The sequence below is a fragment of the Trichosurus vulpecula genome, chromosome 3 (genome assembly GCF_011100635.1).
Source record: "Trichosurus vulpecula isolate mTriVul1 chromosome 3, mTriVul1.pri, whole genome shotgun sequence".
Taxonomy (NCBI): Eukaryota; Metazoa; Chordata; class Mammalia; order Diprotodontia; family Phalangeridae; genus Trichosurus; species Trichosurus vulpecula.
Genome location: NC_050575.1, coordinates 132,855,832 through 132,881,291, shown reverse-complemented (window position 1 = coordinate 132,881,291; position 25,460 = coordinate 132,855,832). Strand labels below are relative to the sequence as shown.

General features: G+C 38.7%; 1 protein-coding gene across 1 annotated transcript in view; it reads right to left on the bottom strand.

The window, feature by feature from the left end:
• GARNL3 (GTPase activating Rap/RanGAP domain like 3) overlaps nt 1-25,460 on the bottom strand; it is a 187,607-nt gene that overhangs the window by 90,265 nt on the left and 71,882 nt on the right. The window contains exons 7-13 of the mRNA XM_036750526.1: nt 24,780-24,806; nt 13,076-13,151; nt 10,932-11,030; nt 9,132-9,235; nt 7,154-7,262; nt 2,503-2,548; nt 937-1,043 (exon numbers count right to left, since the gene is read on the bottom strand). Of these exons, the coding sequence (XP_036606421.1) occupies nt 937-1,043; nt 2,503-2,548; nt 7,154-7,262; nt 9,132-9,235; nt 10,932-11,030; nt 13,076-13,151; nt 24,780-24,806 (568 nt within the window). The remainder of the gene's footprint in view (nt 1-936; nt 1,044-2,502; nt 2,549-7,153; nt 7,263-9,131; nt 9,236-10,931; nt 11,031-13,075; nt 13,152-24,779; nt 24,807-25,460) is intronic.

Genomic DNA, 25,460 nt, shown 5'->3' with positions numbered 1-25,460 from the left:
AAAGAGTAAAAATTCCTAGTGGAAGTTCTAGAGGCTTGGTAAGAACATTCTCAAATGGGCTGGCAAGGTGGAATAGTGGAAAGAACATTGGCTTTGAAGTCAGCGGGCCTGGGTCCATCATCCTAAAACTCTGTTCTCATAACTTGGGGATCTTGGATGAGTTTCTTATCTTTTTTAAGCCCCAACGTCATCCTCTGTAAAATAAAGGGGTTGGACTGAATGATTTCTAAGGTCCCTTCAAAGTCTAAAGCTTATGATCCAAACTTTTCTTTAAGCCCCAAGATGCAATGTTAGGCAGTCTATCAGGAAAAAAATTGTGTATGTGGAGAAATGTCACAAGTCTGCCTTTTAAGAAGGGGAGGTAGGGCAAAATACACAAAGGGAAATATATAACAATAAATACAGTATGTAATTCAGAAGATCTGTCTGTAAGTAGAATCAATCTCTGTCTACCACTGACAAATAACCATTCACGTTGGTTTATCTTGATTCAGGTCCCAGTAAGGAACTGCTCACAACCTCAAACTTAATCACGACCTTCTCACACAATTCCCTAAGCCCTGTCCCCCTGCCAAGGCCACACATATATTCACAAAAACAGTGATAAACCAAAGCAAAAACACAGAGATGGACAAACCAGAGGACAAAGTGTAAAGAGAGGTGCATGGCTTGATGAACAGAGGGCAGAGAAGAGGTAAATGGAGAGGTGGAGAGGTCAGATGCTCTGTATGGGTAGGACAATGGGTAAGCAGTCAGCAAAACACCCACAGAACAGTAGCAGAAAATTAAAACTACTTTACAAAAAGTTTTTACAATGCATGGAGGGGCATAAGAGAGATGAAGTTTCCTTGTGAAGTCTCATGAGGTAAAATGGCAAAATACATTGTGACCTAGACCAAATAAGGCTTCCAAAAGGACCTCAAAAAAGAAACTTACATTTCACTAGCAAAAAGTCCCTGAATTCCTGGTGATCTGTAAACACAGGTGGGGATGGCAAGGGCGGGCCAAAAAGGGGCACACTTTCTTCTGAAAATATTTTCAGCCTATGGAAAGAACATTTTATAATTAATTGGACCTCTTTTCTCTAAAGCACTGACTATACACACCAGAATTTGTTATGTCCAAAAAAACCCAACTCACATCATATAGAGCTTTCTGGTTTACAAATTATTTTCCTTGCAACTCTACTAATGAACTAGTAAAAGGATGATTGTTTCTGTTTTATAGAGGAGGAAATTAAGTCTCACAGACTTGTCAGAGGTTGGGTAGAGTGTAAATAAGGGAGCAAGATTCAAATCCAAGTCTTCAGCCTCCAAGACTAGCATGTTTTCTACTACAACATACTGTTTCACACCACTAATTAGTTCAACATCCTTCTTTCTATGTGACTTGTATAAATTATGCTTTGTGTGGGGCCTTGAGAATACCTCTATTTCCTATCCCACCTGACAACCACATTTAGTGGTTCCATCCATTGGGCAAATGACAATTCAGTTCAATTCAACCTACCATATACAAGACTGCGCTAGTGTTGCTAAGACAATGCCATGCAGCCTATGTGTTCAATACATATTGTTGGTTTAATATGATAAGCTTTTTGTAATGTTTTCCTCTGATACTTCATCTAGGGGGGGGAGATGACTGGATTCTCTGGCTGTGGCATGAAACAACCTTAGACAGCTCCTACTGAGGTAGAAAGGCTTCAAGTGTGGGTCCAAATATAAATCCTGTGTCTATCATCTGAGGTTTAACTGAGGTAAATTAGTAAAGCTCATCCCCAGGCCATGAGGTGATGATTTACTTTGGCTACAGTAACTAATTAGACTGTCTACTCAAAGTTTAAGAGGAGGTAGGTGTGATCTGCATCAGTGAAGCATCACCAAGCCATCCAGTCAAAATCAAAGCTCCTTAAAGAATTTGAAATGGTTGAACGAAAGGCTAAGGCCCTTAGGGGGTGGGGAACTGGAGGCCACACGTGGCCTTCCAGGTCCTTAAGGCGCAGCCTTTTGGCTGAGTCCAAGTTTTATGGAACAAATCCTTTAATTAAGAAGATTTGCTCCATGAAGTTTGGATTCAGTTGAAGAGCTGCACTTGAGCACCTAGAGGGTCACATTTGGCCTTGAGGCTGAAGGGTCTCCATCCCTGAAGGCAACAAGGATACACCGTGGAGAAGGGAAAGCCAACTCTAGCTAAGTCAAACTTCTCCTCATTATGATGTGCAGCAATCTCTTGAAACACAAACGCTTTGTGTCCGAGATCTGGAGCACTGAATGAGGCTGTAAAGGACTGCCTTCAACAAACTTCTCTTTCCCAAAAAGATGATGACCCTAATCAAAAGCCACTATACTTTGGTGGCTATTCCAAATAAAAGTAATCAATACAGTATGAATTCAATCAACGGCTTAAGAAATTTTAATAGCAAGAATTTGATTAAAGGCAATGTTAGCTTCAAGAGTAAGTGTAAGACACAAAGCAAATAATTTGGTTAACCTTATAACCTACCTGAAGTTGTCATTTTGTTGATTATACCTCACTAAGGCAAAAATATCTGCCATGTCAGTTAAAGAAATTAATCAGCGATTTTAAGTGGTAATAACAAGTTTGTTCTTAGAAAAATCACTCTGCTGATGAGAAAAAGGAATAGACACTGCAATAGTACTGCTATTCTGCCTAGCCCTTCATATAATTCAATCTTCACACACTTGAGCCATGATAGCAATTTTTTTCAAACAGAGGGAGGAAATCAGTGGTCTAAAGAAACAAGATTGTTAGGTTGCTACATCAACTTTGATTAGACTCATTCTTTGTGTAAGGAGTTTATAATGTCTTAATCTATCAGAAAAGAAATACTAATGAAGTTTCTTGATAGGAACCATACTGTCAATAGATCAACCAACAAGCATTTGTTAATCAAATATTATGTGCCAGGTACTTTGGACACAAAGACAAAAATGAAATTATTCCTATTCTCAAGGAGTTTACATTTTGTTGGGGGAATCAGCTGTATGCATATAAACACACAAAATTGATACAAAATAAATACAAGTTAATTTTGGGGTAGAGGAATAAAAAGCTTGGGTAGCATGTGGAAGGCAGTTCCTGAGCTGAGCTCTGAAAAAGGAAAAAAAAAACAGCTGGGATGAATGGAAACAAAGCTATGAAAGAGATGGGATCCCTCAAAGAACAATAAAATCCTAAATATACTACAATGCCTATATTTGCTCACATTTCAAGTAGGAAATTAAGAAAAATGCATTTCCTTCATAACTCCTTCCACCCCAACTCCCCTTCCCTCCATCTTGCTTTATAATAGCATTCCCAGAATCATCATACTTTGATGGAATCCTCTACCAGGTCTTCTGAGGCTATGGCAGTGTCACAAAATATCTGACAGGCTTTGTTACCAAGTTGGAAAGGTTTTGCTCAGTGATCAACTGTTTCTGTTCTCTGAGCACTAGCCTAGGAAATTCCAGAGAGACTCATCCTTAGATGATTGATTGATCATAGGTCCTAAGGTTTTTGGTGATGGTGACCTATAAAAATGATAAAAATCCAAAGGTACTCCTTGTCCTGCGGTTCTCTTCTGCAGTTATGGTAGAAGAGCAGGAAAAGGTTCAGAAGGTGCAAAAAGTCAAGTGTTTCTGGGACAGTTTACAAATAATTTAATGCTGGCATTTTAAATGTACCATGTATCAAGAGAACTGAATGTATTAACTAATATGCCATGAGAACTGAAGCAGAAAAAGGTTAGAAGAAGGTCTCTGGTTCTTCTATAATATTTATAGAAAAGAGATGGGCAAGAAATGCCCAGGTGTGGAGTGGGTGGCATCTGTAAAAGGGGAAGGCAATACCCAACCTCATGAAGTTAGAGACTGACAAAAGTATCTACATAGGGTTAAACAGTGAATCCTAATAAAAGGGAGGCTTCATCATGTTGAACAAACTTTGGCTTTGCTAAAACAAACAAAATATTACGGGGCATTTGGAAGGAAGACCTGGTCAGCAGTCACTTGTTTTCTCTAATCTTTTACCTCATCTCTTCTTCTTTCTCCTGAACTAAGGCTCTCAATATTCTGATGTCTTGACTACACTGCTGATGGTTAAGATGCCTGGAGTGAGCTGAGTTTGCAACAGCTGCTTGGCCCTTCTTTCCCTGGACCAATGGAGCTTGAAAGGAATATTAATAAATGTAACTATTTGGTTTCAATCATTTGCAAGCTATCTCCCTCTCCTTGCCTCCTCTTGCACAGAGTACCTATGAAGTGAAACTGCTGAAGGAAGGAATTCTGGGTTAAATTTCAGTTAATTTTGCCATCGACTGCTAAATAACTCAGTGAATAACATGACTTTACTAAATGGAGGTACGTCTGAGGTCTGAGGGAACAGGACTCAGACGACTGCATAATTATCCTATCTTCTATCCTACCACATTCTAGAGCAAAGACATCATGAGGAAGGTGAAACAATGTGAATAAATATACTTTTCAACTTTGTAAAAGATGAATGCTATGCCATTAAACTGATTAAACGAGTAAATGAAAATATATAATGCAGTTTGCCACAATTGTGGCAAACACAGTAACAAGCATAAGAAGCACAAGAAATTTTTGTATTTGGTGCTCCAAGGAATGTGTTTAAACAAAAAAAGAATACATTCTGCATAGAGCTTTCTTTTAGTACCTTAGATATGGCATGATCTCAAGCTAAGGCATACATACCCAAATACGCAGTGTATCGTTTGTATAGACTTATTCTAAGTTTTACAGAGCAACACAATCTAGCTATGCGGTTCTATGAAGCTAACTGTCTTAAAGTTTTGCATCTCTGGGTAAATGAAGCTATGAATGCTCCAAAATTGGAGTGAGAGAGAAGGGAAGAAAAAGTAAAATTATCTTTGTCATTTTTCTTTCTTTTTAAAAATTTAATATATTTAGTTTTCAGCATTGATTTTCACAAGAGTTTGAATTACAAATTTTCTCCCCATTTCTACCCTCCCCCCACTCCAAGATGGCATGTATTCTGGTTGCCCTGTTCCTCAGTCAGCCCTCCCTTCTGTCACCCCACTCCCCTCCCATCCACTTTTCCCTTTCTTTCTTGTAGGGAAAGGTAAATTTACATGCTCCATTGCCTGTGTATCTTACTTTCTAGTTGCATGCAAAAACTTTTTTTTTTGTTTTTGAACGTCTGTTTTTAAAACTTTGAGTTCCAAATTCTCTCCCCTCTTCCCTTCCCACCCACCCTCCCTAAGAAGTCAAGCAATTCAACACAGGCCACATGTGTATCATTATGTATAACCCTTCCACAATACTCATGTTGTGAAAGACTAACTATATTTTGCTCCTTCCTAACCTATCCCCCTTTATCGAATTTTCTCCCTTGACCCTGTCCCCTTTCGAAAGTGTTGTTTTTGATTACCTCCACCCCCATCTGCCCTCCCTTCTATCATCCATTGTCTTCCATTTTTTCATTCCTTTGGTTCTGTTTTATAATATCTTGATTTCTCATCAAGCCACTAGCTTCCACTTGCTCCAATCTAATTTTTAAGGTAGTATTTTCTTCAGTGGTCTTTTGGACCTCCTTTTCCATTTGGCTAATTCTGCCTTTCAAGGCATTCTTCTCCTCATTGGCTTTTTGGAGTTCTTTTGCCATTTGAGTTAGTCTATTTTTTAAGGTGTTGTTTTCTTCAGTGTATTTTTCAGCATTTTTTGGGTCTCCTTTAGCAAGTCATTGACTTGTTTTTCATGGTTTTCTCGCATCCTTCTCATTTCTCTTCCCAATTTTTCCTCTACTTCTCTAACTTGCTTTTCCAAATCCTTTTTGAGCTCTTCCATGGCCTGGGACCAGTTCATGTTTTTCTTGGAGGCTTTTGTTGTAGGCTCTTTGACTTTGTTGACTTCTTCTGGCTGTATGTTTTGGTCTTCTTTGTCACCAAAGTAAGATTCCAAAGTCTGAGACTGAATCTGGGTGCGTTTTTGCTGCCTGGCCATATTTCCAAACAACTAACTTGACCCTTGAGTTTTCCAGTGGGGTATGACTGCTTGTAGACTAAAGAGTTCTTTGTTCCAAGCTTGGGGGGATGCGCCAGCTCTGCCACACCAGCACTCCTCCTTCCTCAAGAACCCCCAACCTGGACTGGACTTAGATCTTCAGCAGGCTCTGCACTCCTGCTCTGATCTGCCACTTAATTCCTCCCACCAGGTGGGCCTGGGGCCAGAAGCAACTGCAGCTCTAGTTCTGTAGCTGCCCCACCTCTGCTGCCCCCGGGTGGTAGCCGAACTGCGAACTCCTTCCACTCCCGCAGCTTTTCCCACTAACCTTCTCTGTTGTCTTTGGTGTTTGTGGGTTGAGAAGTCCGGTAACTGCCGCAGCTAACTGATTCAGGGCGCTAGGGCACACTCCGCCCAGCTCCTGGTCTGGTTGGTCTGCGCCGCCCACACTGGGCTCTGCTTCGCTCCACTCTGCTCCCAGCTCCCTGCGGGATAGACCTCACCCAGAGACCATCCAGGCTGCCCTGGGCTGGAGCCCTGATTCCCTCTGCTATTTTGTGGGTTCTGCAGTTCTAGAATTGGTTCAGAGCCATTTTTTATAGGTTTTTGGAGGGACTTGGCAGGGAGCTCACACTAGTCCCTGCTTTTCAGCTGCCATCTTGGCTCCGCCCCATCTTTGTCATTTTTCAAGATTACAAGATATGGCTTTATAGAGGCTATAGAAAGGACTTAACTGTGAACATGGAAAATGAATTTGGCCTTTTATCTTACAGGCTGGTAACATTCTACCTCTGACAAACATCTTAAAGGATCTACTGTCTGCCACTCAGCTTCTTCATGTACTACCTGATGGATGGTAAGCCGTTAGTATCATAGTAGTTTTAATATTGCAGTAGTTTTAGAAAATCCCTAGGGAAGAAAAAGTTTTCAAAGCTCAAGTATTCTCTAAGAACAAAGTTTTTTGTATTCTTTGAAGTGTATAAAACTCCATAATTGGGAAGAGAAGTAACTAAAGTTAAAAAAAAAGTTAAAGAGAAGTAACTAAAACAGTCAGTTTATGAATCTAGAAATACAAAATCAAGTTCATTCTGTATGCATGCTGCATTAAAATAATCCACTAAGCAGATGGCATTCAATAATTAAATTTTAGGAATGGCAGAGGATACGTGTAAAATGAGAGCGGATCATGGAAGGCTTGAATGCTGGAGAAGATTCTTCTCCTTCCTGGAACACAATGGTGACAATATCATTTCCAATATGGCGCTTTCTTTCAACCTATAAATAAGGACAATGACATATTACGTAGATTTAGGGGGAAAATACTGCACCCCAAATAAAGTATATAAAGCTTTCCTAAACAAGGGGGAAAAGTCCTCTTATCCCACTTTTTGCAAGGAATTTCTTTTTTTTTTTCATTTTCACACTTTCAGTTTCACTGGGTATGTGGTTTATTTTCCCCACATTTTCACATTCACATTTTCACTTACAGATTTCTCCTGCTTCATAAGAGGTCAAAAGAACTAATAAGACAGTAAGTTTATTTGAATGTTCATGAAACGCTTTACATGTATAGCACCCCCAACCTGTTTTTAAAAAAATTAACAGAAATTTATTTTCTTTCACTCTTACTCCCACTGCATTAAAACAAAGAATAAAAACAAATTTCATGTAACAAATACATACAATCAAACAAAACAAATTCCCCAATGTCTGCACACAAAAATACGAATGTCTCACAATTGAAGACAAGCAGAATGAAGATTCCAATTTCCCCCAGATCTCTAGCTAGATTCTCTAGATCTCTAGCTGCCCTTCCCCCATGTTATCTATTAATGGTAAGTTCTTCAAATCTTTTCTTTTTTTAAAGGAATCAAATGAAAAACTCAACATAAAAATCAGAAATCCTAGAGAAAATTAAAATTTTTCCTTTGAAGGCCATTAGCAAATGACTATGTATGTGCACATATGATGTGTATGTGGTATGCCATGCTAACTGACACTGCTAGACCCCCTAGGGCAAGGAGGGAGGGATCACTTTGTGTCTATGGTTTTGCCAGGGCTTACTTAGCACACTCTGACACAATATTGAAAATCCTAATTCCTTCCTTGGAAGGACACTATTTGTAGCCATTGGTTTTATTTCCTGGATATTACTATGTGGTAGAGTCATTGAAAGAATGAGAAAAAAGATAACTAAAATCCATTTTGAGGCAAAAGAAACATTTTCTCTATACTTAACATGAGACATAGAAACTCCATCATTTTAAGTACCAGAATTCGTTAAGAAAATTTTTCATAAACTTTGTTACATAAATTTTATTGTTAAAAGTAGGAAAAAATTGGCAGTGGTTGGTAGCAATGAGGATAATCGTCCATGAATCTGTAAAAGTGAATATCTATGGATGACTAACACAAGTTCCAGCACTTAGCCCAGTGCCTGGCATATTATAAGCACTTAATAAATGCTTGCTGGTTGACGGATTACTTGATACGAGATTTCAGGATGATATCTAAGGAGAGGGCAGTTTCTAATTCCACTGTATATTAAGGCTTTAAAGACCAGAACAACACACCTTTAGGTGGTACAGTAGATAAAGCATCAAGCCTGGAGTCAGAAAGACCTAAGTTCAAAACTGTCCTTGAACACTCAGAGGTGTGTGACCTTGGGCAAGTCACTTAACCTCAGTTTACCTCCGTTTCCTCAGCTGTAAAATGTGGATAATAAGAGCATCTACCTCCCAGGGTTGTTGTGCAGATAAAATGGGACATCACAGTAAAGTAGTTAGTACAGGTCCTGGCACAGAATAAGTGCTATAAAAACATTAGCTATTTTTATCATAGTTATCATTATCTTTAGGATACATGACTTTTACATTTCTAAAACAGCCTATAGGAGGCTGTAAAGCCTAGTGGAAGGGGCGCTGGTGGTACAGTTAGAAAACCTATGCTTGAATACTGGATCTGCTCCTCAGTGTTAAGGTCTGCAAGACATATTCTTTTTGAGAATCCACTTCCTCATCTGCAAAATGGGTCTAACAATTTTACCACCTAACTCACACCTTTTTATAAGAAAAATCCCTTGTAAAACTGAAAGTGCTCTGTAAATGTGAGTTTTTATTATGATGATGATGACATCATACTCACTTGCTGTTTGTTCTCTTTAGAGTATGGTAACATGGTGGAAACATGAAACATAATCTCATGTCCTTGGTACACAGTATACACAGAATACAGTCCTGTAGTGTCATCTGTAAAAATAGGAAGATACATTTGGTGAACAAAATACGTAAAGTCTGTTGGAAATTTTTATTTTGTGGACCAGGGTAGTAGTATCAGACAGCTAGATGTCTTTGCAGATGTGTTTGCACACATTACATGTCTACATTCATACAGACAACACTTGATTATCTACATTAGTAAGTGGGTGGAAGGATTAGCAAGGATAATCCAAAAGGAATAATTTAAAACTAAGTTATACTTGTTTTGGGAATTTAATTTTGTACTTACATTTGATTATGGGTGTGTCTGGTATCCTGGAAATTCAGAAATAAAATATGTGATTCAGGCAGTGTGGTGTAGTGGGAAGAGCATTGGACTTGTAGTCAGAAAACTGGGTTTGAGTCCTGGCTCTGCTATTTACTAGCTGTGTGATCTTGGGCAAGTAATTGTGACTTTATGGGCCTTGGTTTCCTTGTTTATAAAATGAGGGTGGGACACTAGGGTGTATCTGAGGTCCTTTCTGTTTCTACCATTCTGGACTATTTGGTTCTTCTTGTGGCTCTGCTCCTTTCTCCATTTTGCAGGCTTCCACATCACACTGAAGACCTGGACGACTTCAACTGCCAAACTAAAGAAAAGCTCCAGCCCAAGAAAAAGCTACCACTGCTTGCTTGCTCTCTGTGTCTGTCTTTCTGGTTTCCATCTTCCCTGGGAGTGGAGATCAGTTTTTTGGTTAAAAAGAGAATGCTATATTGCTCAGTTCCTGGTAGCCTGGCCAGATGAAAGGTGCTTAAAGATGGTTATACTGTTAATAAAAACAGAGCATGTGATGTTGCAAAGAAGCAAAAAGCTACAATGGAAATCATATGCTTATAAACAACTGGGCTCATTACAAGTACACATAGTTTAAAGGCATAGAAACACATCCTTGACAAGCAGGGGCACAGGCTTTATCCCAGCTCCCCCAGATCACTCACTATGCACTCCAATATATGATGGATCAGTGATTTCACTGGTGGGTACTTCCTCCACTAAGGTAGATTAAACTATACTCCTTCACACCTTAGTAGACAGTCTTCATGAATTGTTTTGTGAGTGGGTGCAGCCCCCCACCCCCTTAAAAAATCATCACTTGGTGGCCAACCCTCTAGTGGTTACTTAGCTCTCTGATGGCAGACCTAATGTCCATGGCCCTTCTAACCTGGAAGAGCCTGTCCGAGTTTGAATTTCATTTGCAGTCTTCAAGAATTTAGGGTCACCTCCCTGCCATGATTAAGCGACTCCCTATATGCCTCAAGAAGGCTACTTCGCCCCTCTTTTGTATGTCAATTCCTCATCCATCAACGGAGTGTAACAATAACTGTGTCTATTTAATTATACCAGATTACTGTCAGGACCAAATGAGATAAAGGAAGTGAAGATACTTTCAAAAGTCGCAAGGACTATATAAAAAGAGGAAATTAGTATTATCATCATTACTATCATTACAATAATTCCAAGGTACTGGGACTGATTTGTGTTCACAAAGCACAACGCTGTCACGATGTACATATAATCAGTATTTCTATGGCCATGATGTTCAGAAACCACTGACTTCATGACTTTCTTCCAATCACATTCACACGGTTATTACTCCTCCCACTAGAGTTTCTGGTCAAATACTGGCCAGGTTATTTCTGAGAGATGTCAATGTAAACATGGAATCACAACCACTGGAAATCTTACTTTTGGTGTCCAGACCTCCTCGATACCCTGTCCAGCCTTTTAGTGTTATTGTGTCACCCAAAAGATTGACTAATTTTTGAAAAGCTTCACTGCCAGTTTCTGAAGAAAGAAGAAATCAAGCATTAGGAAAATCATCCAAATCGGAGGCCAGGTGACAACATGTTGATTCACAGTTTTCATTTCCTAAGGGAAACCTGAAAATTGACACATGGCAATAGTACACTACTGGTAAGTAAAATGTGAAATTCACATTCCTTCTCCTTGGGCAGCCTCCCTGCTAGGAAAGGCCATAGTCTCAGGAACTTCAAATAGTGCTTTGTTCTGGGCCTCATATAGTTATCATGTATTAAGTATCATAGTTATCTATGTATGTGTTATATGTTTGGCATATGAGATCCATGACGGTAAGGACTAGATCTGATCTTAACTTTGTATATCCTTCAGTGCTTAGCACAGTGTTCTGCCCAAAGCAAGCACTCACTGAATTGAAAGCAAGCAACTGAATTTGCTGAACTGAAGTGGAAAGCATATTGTAACTTTCATCATGGAAAGGGAATACATAAGAGAAGTTTTAGAACTATGCCAACCAATTAAACAAAATATTACATGGCTAACAGATATTGTTATTAAATAATTTCTGTTTAATCAATAAGCATTCATGTACTTAGATGCTTATAGATAACGTGTTGGGGGCTGAGAATACCACCACGAAACTGAAAATGTCCCTTCCCTTAAGGAGCTTACTTTCTTTTGGGGAAAGACAACACACACAGACACAGAATAAATACAAAATAGATACAAAGTACTTTAGGGAAGGAAGACTTGGCAGTTGGGGGAATCAGGAAAGGCTTTAGGTATAAGGTGGTACTTGAGCTGAGTCTTGAAGGTTGTAAGGGATACTATGGGGGGATGAAAGGAATGAGAGCATTCCAGCCATGAGCATAGCCAGTAAAAAGGCATGGAGATGCAACATGGAGTGCTGTGTGAAGCACTGCAAGGCTGCCAGTTTATTTAGACCAAGGATTGGCCAACTATAGACAAAGGGCAAGATGGTGTGCTGTCTGTTTTTGCATCGCCTCTCCAGTTAAAATTGTGGTTTTTTTTTTTTTGCTTAAGACATAAATAAAATCTTATTTTAAAATGTAAAAACTATTCTTAGCTCAACAGCCACACAAACAGGCAAGGCCTGGGTTTGGCTACGAGACCATGGTTTGCTAACTCCGTGGTCTGCTAGACCATGGAGCACAGGAAGGGAAGCTGAAAGAGGGTGGAAGTGGCAGTGGGCACAAGAAGCAGCCTGACTCCCTTTATGGAAGTGGTATGAAGTGGGGTATGAGAAAAGGTAGAGCTTGGCCTGGAGAGGACAGACAAGGAGGCAGTGTCACTTAGGGGAAGCCAAGTCTCCATCAGTAGGGAATGGGAGGTGCATGAGGGGAAGATATCTAAAATGAAGGGAAGTGGGTCAGTCATGGAGCAGGAATTCCAGAGCCCACAATGTTCTTGGTTCCTATCTGTGACAAGAAAGAAGGCAGGTTGGTCAGTTTTTGAGAATGCTATAATAACAGCTAGAGAGTCTAAGCATCATGAAATATTAAAAGAACTAGAGAAAGGTCTCTGGCATGTTAGGCAGATCCTCTATGGGGGGATTTAGGGAAAGTTATGGACAAGAATTGCCCAGGATGAGTTTGTGGCTAGATGGCAGTCTATCTGTATCAGTAGAGGGGGTGCCTACTTTAAGGAGATCATAGATCAATATACTACTATACATACTGATTTTGCAGAAGCAGCAGAGCTCCACTAATTTCCTTTGGATAAATGTTTTTGTCATGCAAATTATTTGAATGCAAGGGCAAGTCTATTATTATGAGCTCATTTCCCCATTCCCCTGACCTTCTGAAGTCATGAAGCAAATCTGTACCACTGCTACACATGTTATAGAGTAGCAGATTCTTCTACTCCTGCACAAAGTAGTGGCGAGCTTTGGGTTAGAGACTTGGGATCATGAACTTTACAAATATTATTATTGATAGCTGCCTCTCTGCAAAAATCCTTAAAACTGAAGAGATGGAGGTTGCTAAAATTGTGTAACCAGAACAGATGACTGATTTTAACTCCTGGAAAGTAAAAGTTATGGCTGGACTCACCATTACTGAACATTTCATCATCAGTGAGTTGCCCATCTTTGGCATAAAGAATCCCAAACTTGAAATTTACACAGCCCTTAAAAATACAAAGACAACATTTTAGAACAAAGATAGGAACTGAAGTGTTTATTACTTTTGCCCTAAGAGCACAAATGATTACAAAATGTTGTACTTTGTATAGAAATAGAATACTAATTCAATAGGACAACAATATAAGCACACATTGTGTAGTGGTAAGAACATTAGATTTGGAGTCATAAGACCTGGGGTCATTGCTCCAATACTAGCCGTGTGACACTGAGCAATTCAATTAATCTTGCTTGGCTTCATAGTCCTAATCTGGAAAATGGGGATGATGATCCCTGCACTGCCTACATTACCAGGTTGTTTTGAGAAAAGTGCTTTATAAACCTTGAAGAGCTATAGAAATTGCAGATATTATAGGGCAGACCCTTTGAGTAGGATCACAGGATTATCAATATACAGCTTGAAGGGACATCAGAGGCCATCTAATCCAAGCAACACATCCAAGATACATCAGAGGATGGATCTGAACCCAAGTCCTCTGACTCTAGTGCCAATGCCCTTTTTAAAAAATTAATTTATTTTTTGTTATATTTTAACTTCTTAACTGTCTCCTTCTCCCTCTCCCCAACCTATCCTAGAGGAGGTCACCATATGACACAGATTTATTAATATATGTGAAACCACACTATGCATACTTCTATTTATCAGTTCTTTCTCTGGAGGTGGGAAGCATATTCCTTCATAGGTCTATTGTGGTTGATTTGAGTATTTATAATATTCAGAATAATTTGATCTTGCACAATTATTTTTCAAATGATATTGCTTTTACTGCATATAATGTTCTCTTGGTTCTGTCAATTTAACTTTTATTTCATGTGAGTCTTTCCATGTTTTTCCAAAATCAATCAGCTCGTCATTTCTTATAGCACAGTAGTATCCCATCAGCCAGTACTCTTTCTACTGTACCATGTTGCCTGAATGATGTTTCCCAGTTCCTTTGTGACCTGGTGGCATGCATCCAGAAGGATAGTAGGTCCAAGGGGAATTTCAGAGAGGCAGGTTATCTAATTTACATTTTAAAACTTTCTGACAAGATGTTTCCAAACAGAATGTGCTGCTTTGCCAAATGGTGCATTTGCTGGAGGTCTTTAAGGAGAGGCTGGATGACCACTTACGGAAACTGTAGAGGGGATTTCTGTTCATGCATAGGTTAGACCAGATGACCTCTAAAGTCCCTCCTAGATCTGGATCTTAGGATCCTAAGTATTTGTTGTCTTGTTCACAAGAGGAAAGTCAGGCCCAAGGAATGGAGACTATTGGTGGATGACAAGTAGATCTGGAGCAAGAATGACTTGGGTATTGGCCAGTGAGTCATGGCTGAAAGTCAAGTCAAAATCTATGCCCCTCCTAGTTATTAGAGTGAGGAGCTGGGAAGTTAGGGTATTGAAGGAATATCAATATATATGCTGAAATCCTATAGTATAAGGCAGCAGTTGAGGTGGAGGAAAAGCCCATGAGCCTAGCACTGAACTCACTGACAAAAGACGGAGAGTGTCCTGTGGGTAGGTAGATAGCAGCTACCAGGCTGTTTTATCATTGGGTGATAAATTTAGATTGAATGAACCTCAAGGGAAGAGAGGTCACTGAGTGATGGCAGAGGGAGAGTCTAGAAGTGGCAGTGGGAAGCCAGGAGTATTCTGACACCCCCACTATGACCAGTGAGATGGAGGTTGTGAGTGAAAGTAAGGTCATTGCTAGAAAGGATGGCTAGAGGTGCCATACCATCAGAAGGCAGCTAGGTCTCAGTGAGAGCCAGAAGTTGGAGGGAGTATTAAAGGTATAGATTTAAGATACAATCTTGAGGTTTTTGTGGTAAGCCACACCAATTTCCCCTTCTGTAAAGATTTTCCTGGTGGCATAACTGCAAGAATTTTTCTAAGACCTAGATGGTCTTCAAATAGATAACATGCTATTGATAGACAAATACATATATTAATATTTATAGCAGTTACTGCAAAAAGAGACCATGCCATACTCTCTCCAGTCAAAATGGTTCATACAGTCAAAAGATGGGTTGAATAACAGAATATGTGACATGTGCTATGTATGTGTTGGTGGCATAGGAAATCAAGCATGCCCTCTTGCTTCGCAAGTACACTACAATCAGTAGTGTATCATGCTGAAGTCCACAATAAAATCTAGGGTCCCTCTAGTTCTAGAGGCTCTAGGAGTCCTTCAGGGCCTTCCCTCTCCCTTCTCCCTCATGGTTAATCCTTCTTGGCTTAGGTACAGAGATTGCAGGTCTCCACCCAGCTTCCTCCTGTATTATAGACCACCAAAAGCCAGATGATTTAGTAAATAGTTTTACGCGGCCCTAAACGAACAGTTTTAGGGTTATGTAGCAGAAGCTGAGTATACTGGACAAGGTATAGGACAGTATTAACCAGGAACTAAACTTTGAGACTGTGAATTTATCAGTATTTTATTTCTTCCTATTAGGTCTAGCCCAATCTTTCGAGACCTTTTTGGATCCTGTCATCCAATGTATTAGCTATTCTTCCCAGTTTCATGTAAAATTATATGATTTTTTATTATTGATATGATTCATTATGCTTATTTCTCTAATAGTGAATCATATTTGCATATTTGGTATACATCCTACTTGATCATGATGAACAGTATTTTTGATATATCACTGTATATTATTTCCCAGTGTTTTATTTATATTTTTATATCAGTATTAATATCTATGCATCTGAGTTAGTCTATAGATTTCTTTCTCTGCTCTAATCAAAGGTAGTTTGGACATCAAGACCATACTTGCCACTTAGAAAGTACCAAATAGAACACAAGCTTTATATTTGAAAATGTTCTATATACGGTATAGGGATTATTTACTCTGAATGTTTGGGAGAAATAACTTGTGAATTAGTCTGATCCTGCAGTCCCATCAATCAATCAACAAACATTTATAATGTGCCTATTATATCCCAAATACTGCTCAGTTTCTAATTTTTAAACTACAAATTCAATTCAATCATTTAAATTGGATGACCTCTAAGGTCAATTGATCAGTAAACATTAAGTGTCTATTATGTGCCAGGCACTCTGTTAGAACCTGAGAGACAAATACAAAGAATGAAATAATTCCTATTCTTAAGGAGTTTATGTTCTAATGAGAGAGCCAATATGTTCACATGTAAATATATAAGCATAAGGAGAACAAATGCAAATAAATACAAGGTAGTTAAATATGAGGAAGTTAAATGGAGAAGTCGTCCAGATCAGAAAAGGCTTCATATAGAAGGTGGAGGTTGTATGGGATCTTGAAAGAAAAGGATTCTCTGAGGTACAGGTGAGGAGACAAGTGCATTTCAGGCTTGGGGGATGGCAAGAGCAATGGTACACAGAAGTGAGAGGGAGTTTGGCAGGATCTCAGAGTGTGGGAATGGAGGTAATGAATGAGGTTGGAAAGATAAGTTGGGTCCAGGTTATGAAGGACTTCAAAAGTTAAAGTTTATTTTTATTCTAGAATCAACAGGAAGTCACTGGCATTTAGTGAATAGGCTAAAGACATGGTCGGATACGCAGTTAAAGAAAATCATCTTGGCAGCTGTGTGGATGATAGACTGGAGCGGTAAGAGAGACAGAGCAATTAGGAAGTTGTTGCAATAATATTCCAGGTGAGCAGAAATGGGGGCCTGAACTAACGGGGTGGCTTGTATGAGTAAAGAGAAGGGATTGAAAGCAAAGGATGTAGAAACCAAATAATTTGGCAGCTGACTGGGGTTAGGGAGAGTGAGGAGGCTAGTATGACATGGAGGATATGACTGGAAGAATGGTGAAGACTTTGACAGAAATAGGGAAGTTTGGAAGAGATATAGGTTTTCGGGGGAAGCTAAGTTCTATTTTGGACATGTTGAGTTTGGGGCTCCTTCCAACTCTGGATCAATAATTCATGATCTTTTTCTCCCTTGTCATTCAGATATATACATTTGTCTCTAAGAATTCTTTAGTTGCATCCCACAAAATGTGATATTATCTTAAGCATAATTGTTATTGTTTTTAATAATTTGTTCTTTGATAATCGATATTCATTTAGGTCTAGCTATTTTGATCCTATTTCCTGTTGATCACTACTGTATTTTAGAAAATCTTTACTTTCTGAGAGAAACCAGGCCAGGCCCTGGTTTCATCATTGATGAGGAGAGAAATATGCTGGGGAGAGGCCAGGAAGGATTTGAGGTTGGGGAAAAAAGCTGGCTCTTCTAGGCAGAGAATAAGTGGCAGGCATCCAAGTGCTGGAGGCCAGGAGCTGGTGAATCACCAGTAGGTCCAGCAGGTTGTCATCAGTAAGAGATCTGGTTCCCCATGATGAAGGCCTTGCTTCCCATTCTGGGCCAGCAAGGTCTCAAAAGGTTTAGCTGGCAGTTAAGATGAGCCTTCATGCATTGCTCCTTCCCTTCTTCAAAGTTCTGATAGATTTCTGACTGTATTTGATTCAAAAGTCCTTTGCCTTGTAATCTGCTATGTCTACCAGAGTGCCTTTTCAAGTATCCTTCCCATATAGCCCACTCTTGTAACCCAGATATCAGAATGGCACTGCTCTGGTGATGATATCTCAGTCTGTGACTCTGGAAAGTCTCCTACAGAAATGGCTAACCTTGAGGTTCTTCTGAACATAGATTTCTTTGGTCATTAAACCTTCCTTCCAGACCCTGCCATGATCACCCAACAGTATCCATATGGTTTCCCATAGCCTTAGAATGAGGAAGATTTTGGTATACGGAGGCAGAGCAGAAGAGTGAGGTCTAATTACTATTTTAACTACATTGTGGCCTCTAAATGTGGTGTTTAAAGTTGTATCTTTCTAAATTTATCATTTCTGTGTACTTAGAACATGATCTTTTCTTTGTGCATGTTCCAGGTATATATCTGAATAAAAAGTATATTTCCCTACTTCTATTGTTTAGCTATTTCCAAATTCTTACCAAATCCATTTCTTTTCAGCATTATTTAGGTCTTTTTGGTAGAAACATTAGTCTGTTAGTGGGGTACTTAAATCTCCAACTATCTGTCTTTTTCTAATCTTGGGGTTTTTTTTGGTAATTCATGTAACTTTAAAAAAATCAGTTGCTTTGCTGTTCGTTATGAGATGATATTGAAATTCTTTCTTTATCAATACATGAAAATATGACGTAGTTCTCGTTTATTCCTCTTAATGCTTTCTAATTTGAATTCAGTTTTGTCTGATTCCAGTCATGATTCCAACTCTTCATTCTTTGGCGTGAGCTGAAGCACTGTATACTTTAGTTCTTCCTCTAATTTTAAATTTGTATGTGTTAGTGTTAAGTGTATTCCATGTAGACAAAATACAGTTGGAGTTGTGTTTTTAATCTATTCAGATACTAGTTCTTATTACTATGGAATTCAATCTATCTACATTCAATATTACAACCATTAAATTTGGTTTTTCTTCCTATATCATATTATGTCCTATTATCTATCTAAACAAGGACAATAATCCATCTAATTTCATGAGTATGAATACTATTCCAATTTTAAAGCATACACACATAATAAACAGTTCTTATATTTTTATAATATTACTTCTATAAGATTTTCAAAAATTTAACTTCTGGACCTTCTTCCTTATTTGACACAGGAGTATCACTCTGGGATTATCTACCTCTCCCTTTCCACACTTCTATTTTTTCCTTTTTTTTTTCTTCCTTTGAGATACCCATAACAAAGTTATTTTTTCTCATCAATCCTTTTACTATTTGTCTTTTATTTTTGTTTTAAAAATTTTCCTCCTCAAACCCACTTGTTCCATTTAGTTAATAAAAACAACATATGACTGGCTTGCTTTCCTACTGCGGAACTTATGCTGAAATAGACACCATTGATGCACCTCATTGTGACAACACTGATATAGATGTTAAACCACTATCTCTGGTGTTTTGATGTCTCCTCCTCACTCCCATTCACAGCCCCACCCCCACTGCCATCAAGTGATTATACTGAGAAAGAAGTTGACTAAAACAACACTACTTTTATTTAATTATTCCTCTACAGAGTTTACAGGGAGTCATTAGTCATTCGTAGTTGTAAAGGATGCTTTTACCTTGGTGACATTATTAGTGTACTTGCACATCAAAAATCACTCCAAGGCTGGGTTGCTTGTCTATAAATTGCTGAAACTTCTGTGATGTCTTAAATTATGCTCATTTTTTTCTGGGATTTGGGGGTTAAGTCCTATTTTCCTTGATTTTTTTATATTACATCACAATTTATTTTGTTAGTCTTTATCTTGACTGAAAAACCCTGTTCAATTTGGTATATATGTATTAGATTTTTTTTGGATCCCTCTAAAATCATCTCCTATTACCTTGTCACTGTAGTCTTAGAATTTAAAGGCAATATATTTGGACGAGTTGAACCCCTGTTAGCATACTGTGGATCCCATCAATTTGAAATCTCTTCTTTGATGTCTGTATTTTTGGGAAATTTTCTTGCACAATTTTTGAATTATGGCAGCCAGAGTCTTTCTTCACCTTTCTTGTTGAGTCCAGTAACTCCTAGGCTATCTCTCTAGTCCCTAATATATCTGATATTCAGAGCTTGAGGAATTTGCGACTGTGTGTTACATACGTGTAGCTCCTATTTCCGTAATGGATTGTAAGGAAAATATCTTTAAATCGTTGTTTGTTGATGATAGTTAGTGAAGGCAAAACCTGTACTTTCTGAGGCAATCCATTCTGTTTTTGGATCTTGTAGATTGCTAGGAAATATTTTCCTTACATCAAATGGCACACTTTCTTAGAGGTACTGGCAGCAGCCAACGACCTCCTGATCCTCTCTATCAACCCTGACGCTCAAACTGCATTGATGGTGAGGCATTAGCTTTTAAATACCTCTTTCACTTGGCCCTTCCTTTCTACTACCACTGCCACCACACCAGTTCAGGTCCTAATACCTCTCACTTAGACTATTAAAAGGACCACTTAACTGACTTCCCAGACTGCAGGCTCTCTCCTTTCCAATGTATCCTGTACACTGATGGTACAGTATTATTTCTAACATACAAAGAATCACAGGTTAATAGCTATGAGGGGGGCAGCTAGGTGGTGCAGTGAGTACAGCACTGGCCCTGGAGTCAGGAGGACCTGAGTTCAAATCTGGCCTCAGACACTTGACACATGTACCAGCTGTGTGACCTTGGGCAAGGCACTTAATCCCGATTGCCCTGCCAAAGAAACCAGGAAAAAAATAGCTATGAGGGAACTTTGAAGTCATCAGGCCACCCCCTTTATTTTATAGATGAGGAAACTGAGGCCCAAATAACTTACCATAAGTTATATTAGGTAGTACGTGGCAGAACAAGGATCTGAAGTTAGGTCTTCTTGCTCTTTCCATTGCACAATGACACCTTGTTCCTGATCCTGTATTTCTTTCATCCTCTACCCAATATACACTAAAAAAAACCTTCACTGGCTTGCCACTGCTTCGCTAACTTGCCACAAGTTAAACTAATTTAATTTTAAAACACCCTCCATATATAGTGATATTTAAGGCCCTCCACACTATGACTCCAATATACCAACAACTCTCTTTCAACCTTATCCTACTCTCTTTTACACATTATACCTTCCATACTGCCAGGTGGAGTAGTATTGGGCCTAAGGTCAGGACAACCTGAGTTCCAATTCAGCTTCAGACACTTATAGTTGTGTGATTCTGTGCAAGTCACTTAATCTCTGTTTACCTCAGTTTCCTCATCTTTGAGTAGGGATAATAATAGCGTCTACCTCCTGGGGTTGTTGGGAGGATGAAATGAGGTAGTTGTAAAGTACTTAGCACAGTGCCTGGCACATAAAGCTATATACATGTTGGTGTAACTCAGCTTTAAGCATATCTAGTTTCACTGTGAATGGTCTTTAAAGTTAGTGTAGCTGAGCTGTTTGCTCTCTCTGCTATCTTTTTGGCTGTCCTCCTAGCTGCTGAGCCTAGTGTGGATGCTATGAACTGAACCAGTGAGAAGGGCCTTGCCCTTCTCCTGTTTCTGTTCTGTGTTGCTTGTCCTCAGTTTCAGATGCTGGAGGTGATTTTTCCTAGGACCAGGAGTTTAAACCATGGTGACCTTTGAGCCTGGATTGTCTGCAGGTGGTGCTGCAGCTAGCCATTTGAGCATGGAAGCCCTGAGAAGCCAGGGTACCTGGGACTCAAGAAGGAGGGGGGCAGTGGTGGGATCCAAATGAATTAATAATTGGTTCTCCATGGAAGGAAGCAGAGGCATCGCCCCCGCTGCTGACTTGGAGGGCGCAGGTTCTGCCTCCACTAACAACTGGTTCCTGAACTCAGCTTAAAATTAGGTATGGGTTCTACCAAACTGGTGCGAACTGGCTGAATCCCACCACTGGAGAGGGGGTCTTGGTGCTGGGACTTGGTCCTGGGATTGTGATCTATGGGAACCAAGCTAAACTGTGAATCTGATCCCCTTCCCCTCCCCAGTGACTGAGGTCATGCAAAAGAGGAAGAGAATTAAGCCTCCCATGTGTTGGTGGGGAGTGAGTTTGTATATTTATGATTATCCCTTTTGAAGAAATATTTTCCTTTGTGATAGCTTCACAGTGTTACATTAGCCATTGTTATTATACACATAGGATATCATAGACTTAGAATTGGATAGGACCTGAGAGATCATCCAGTCTAAGCCTCTCAATTTACAGATAAGAACACTGAGGCCCAAAGCAGCTAAATGACTTGCCCAAAGATACAGAGCTGATTCACAGCAGTTACAAAGTTATCTAAGTGTTAAAGCTTTAACTTGAATCCAAAGTCCAGTGCTCTCCCCACTCTACCATGCAGCTCTCTCAGTGAAGATCACAAGCTCCCAGAACAAAGGCCGCTAGTCCTTTCACAGTAGCAGTGTCTTCCGAAGAGTTTAATCAACATTTGTTAAAGAAATGCTCTTATCAGCACTATTTCAGACAGAAATATAATTCCTAGACAGCAGGACCTCTCAATGTATTTATTAACACAATTATACCACAACAAAGGGATTTGGAGGATGTGGAGAGTAGAAGTTTACCTGTAATGCTTTTAGGGGCACCCAGATCCTCAGACAAAAGAGCCTTAGACTAGCGATAAATATAGAGTGATTTAGTAATGACAGATTTATAGACTGCTATTTGGAAGTGAACTGAGTGAAAGATCATCTATTTTAACACCCTCATCTTAGAAATGATTTAACTGGAGTCCAGGAGAGCAAGAGATGTCAGACTTGTGGTGTAACAAAAATAGAATAGGTAGAGAAACAGCATTCAAATACATACTCTGCTACTCACTATCTGGGTCACCTTGGGCAGTCAACTAACTTCTCTGTGAAGGGCTTGGCATAAGTTGCTTTTCAGCTGTAAATTCTTGCACTCCTGTCATCTGACCTTAGTCCAGTGCTCTTTCATGTGTACCACACTGCTGTCTCAGGTGACAGAAGAGTCAATTCAATAGCCAAACATATAATACAAGGACAAACACAAGGATGATCTCCAATCCAATCCAATCCAGTGGAGGCACTGATAAAATGACTGAATTCTTTAGAATCCTGCATTAGCTTCTTCAGGATCTACTTTAGTGACTCAATTTACATATGTTCACTGATGTAGAAATTATAAAATATGGAACATATATGTATATGTACATATATATATACACACATATCTACACACACACACACACACATATATATATTATATATATTTGTAAGGAGACTCACTTGTATCAAACTTTTTAGTTCTAATTTTTAATTTTTGGGGAAAATAATATTTCTTTAAAGCTTTAAAATTTATAAAACATTTCTTGAAAACAACCTTACAGATCTGTAGAGTAAATATTAGTATCTTCATTTTACAGATAGAGAAATTAAGATTAGGAAACTTATTGAGGGTTACACAGATAAGTGTCAGATCTGGAATTCAATTAATTCTATTTGGTTCCTGCCATTCGTCCCATTGTTTGCTCTACCTAAACCCTCTATTCTATTAATTCTAATCACAGGACCTTTTTTTTGCCATATTACTCTGCCTCTTAATTAGCATGGCACAGATACAAACTGTACTGTGAAAGTTAGAGTCATCTCACTTCACAAGTAAAAATGAAGCTCTGGTGACAATGACAGCTCCTTTCCTAAGTCAAACTGTCCTCTCACTCCTCAAATGTCTCCTAATACTTTGCCTGGACCTTTGTACTTTCCTTATTCTCATTTTATCAGTTATTTAAAAACTTACCCATTCCCCAACCAGACTATAAGTTCCTTGAAGGCAGAGCCTGTATCTTTGGAATAGGTCCTTAATAAATGTTTGTTCTACTAAATTAAGTTGAAATAGGCTTCACTCCCAGGAAGGAACATGGGGAGAGTGAAGTGAGATGCATTTTGGGAGTTGTACTACATGCCATTTTTTTCTTTCTCTTCCTTTCCATAGTTTTATTACTGATGATTTCTGGAACATTCTGGAAGTTGGAGCACATTGCTTGGTTTAAAGTCATAACTTTCTCTTTGATCCTTTCCTTTTTTTTTTTGAAGTCCCCTGTTCCTTCTTATAATTGTTTAAACAATTTATTGCTGTGACTCATTATTTTTCTGTTTATATCTTGAAAGCAACTTAAAAAAATTTGGAACACATCTATGATTATATAAAGGAAGTAAATGAAAAGTATGAGTATATAAAAATGCTTTCATTAGCATAATTCTCACACTTTACTCAATATATTCTCTGAAAGATATTTTACTATTCAAACAATGTGGGATTATGTGATTAAATAAAAACCAAGTACTATAGAGATAGCAGTAATCCTGGGAGCCTCTGAAGGTTCTTAATGATAAGCATTTTTACTTTCTTTTATTTTTTATTTTTTAAGGTTAAGTGACATGCCCAAGGTCACACAGCTAGGGAGTATATGAGACAATTTGAACTCAGGTCTCTCTGACTTCAGGTCCAGTACTCCATTCGTTGCAACACCTGGTTGCTTCCATTTTTACTTTCAATATACAAGATTTCACAGCTTACAGATTTAGGAGGAAGATTAGAAATAATCTAGTCCAATCTCTTTCATATTAGGCATCACAAAATGGAGTCCCAGACAATGGAACTGATTTATCCATTGACACACAGTTAAGTAGCAGAGCTTAGATTCAAACTTTGGTCTTTGCTAGCTCTGACCACACTTTCTACTTCATTATAGCTGGTGTTTCAATCAAATCATTCCCTCATAAAAGAAAAACAAATGAAGGGAAAAATCATATTTCCTTCTCAAAGTTATGAAGCTAGAGGGTAAAAATACTTGAATAAATATATATAGTATTCACATAGACAAATTCACTCATGTCAACTAATCATACCAGGTGTATAAGATGTAAATGGAAAAATTACTAGGTTTTCCCCCAAAGTTTTCTAGTGCCTAGCCACAAGCAAAAGCTAAAACTGCCCTTAGAAACCCTTAATGAGAAGTTTTAGAGATACATGCTTCTGGGTATGCAATCAGCAATTTCTGCTAAAATAAATGATCACTCCAAAAAGCAAGAGCTGTACTTGTCAGCACCATGGAAGGGCGACCCATATGTTGAACAAATGTATCTACAGCAATTAGAAGGCCCCACAAATGAGGTTACACTTACCTCTTGTTCTTCAAGAACCAGTAAGTCCTGTTAAAAACATCAAAAACAATTAATGTTCATTTTCAAAGATAATGTTTTTACTTTTTTGAAGCTAAGCTAATTCACTCAGTTTAATCAATTTTTCTATATTTCTCTGTAAATTATTAATATCATATGAAAATTGGTTTTCTAAATACTATTCAATTTCAGGTCAAAAAAAGGAGTCCTTGCCAAGGTTCTTTGTTCTGGGAATCATCTGCTCTTTTCCTTGCTGCAGCTTAATTCATATTGAAGTCTGTATGTCAAATAAGACAAATCCTAGAATGGCTATTTGTGTAAAACAAACAAACAAACAAATATAGACCTTCTGGAAAAGTGGAAATCACATGACAAAACACTTCACAGCTAGGACTTCCCAGACAGGCAAAGGAACTATTAGGAAGATGATGGTAGAGGGTTTAGGTAGAGCAAACAATGGGATGAATGGCAGGAACCAAACAGAGTAGATGGTAGGCTGGTGGCAGGAATACAGACATTTTCTTCTCCTTGTACTAACTGATGCTGCCCCCATGTGGGCATTTTCTAATTAGTTCCAGTGAATTAAGACAATAAAATAAAATCTTTTCCAACCAAGGCTTTCGTTTTGGAAAAAGAATGCTTCTATTAATCTGGCATTACAAAAAAAGGGAGTGATTTCACTGT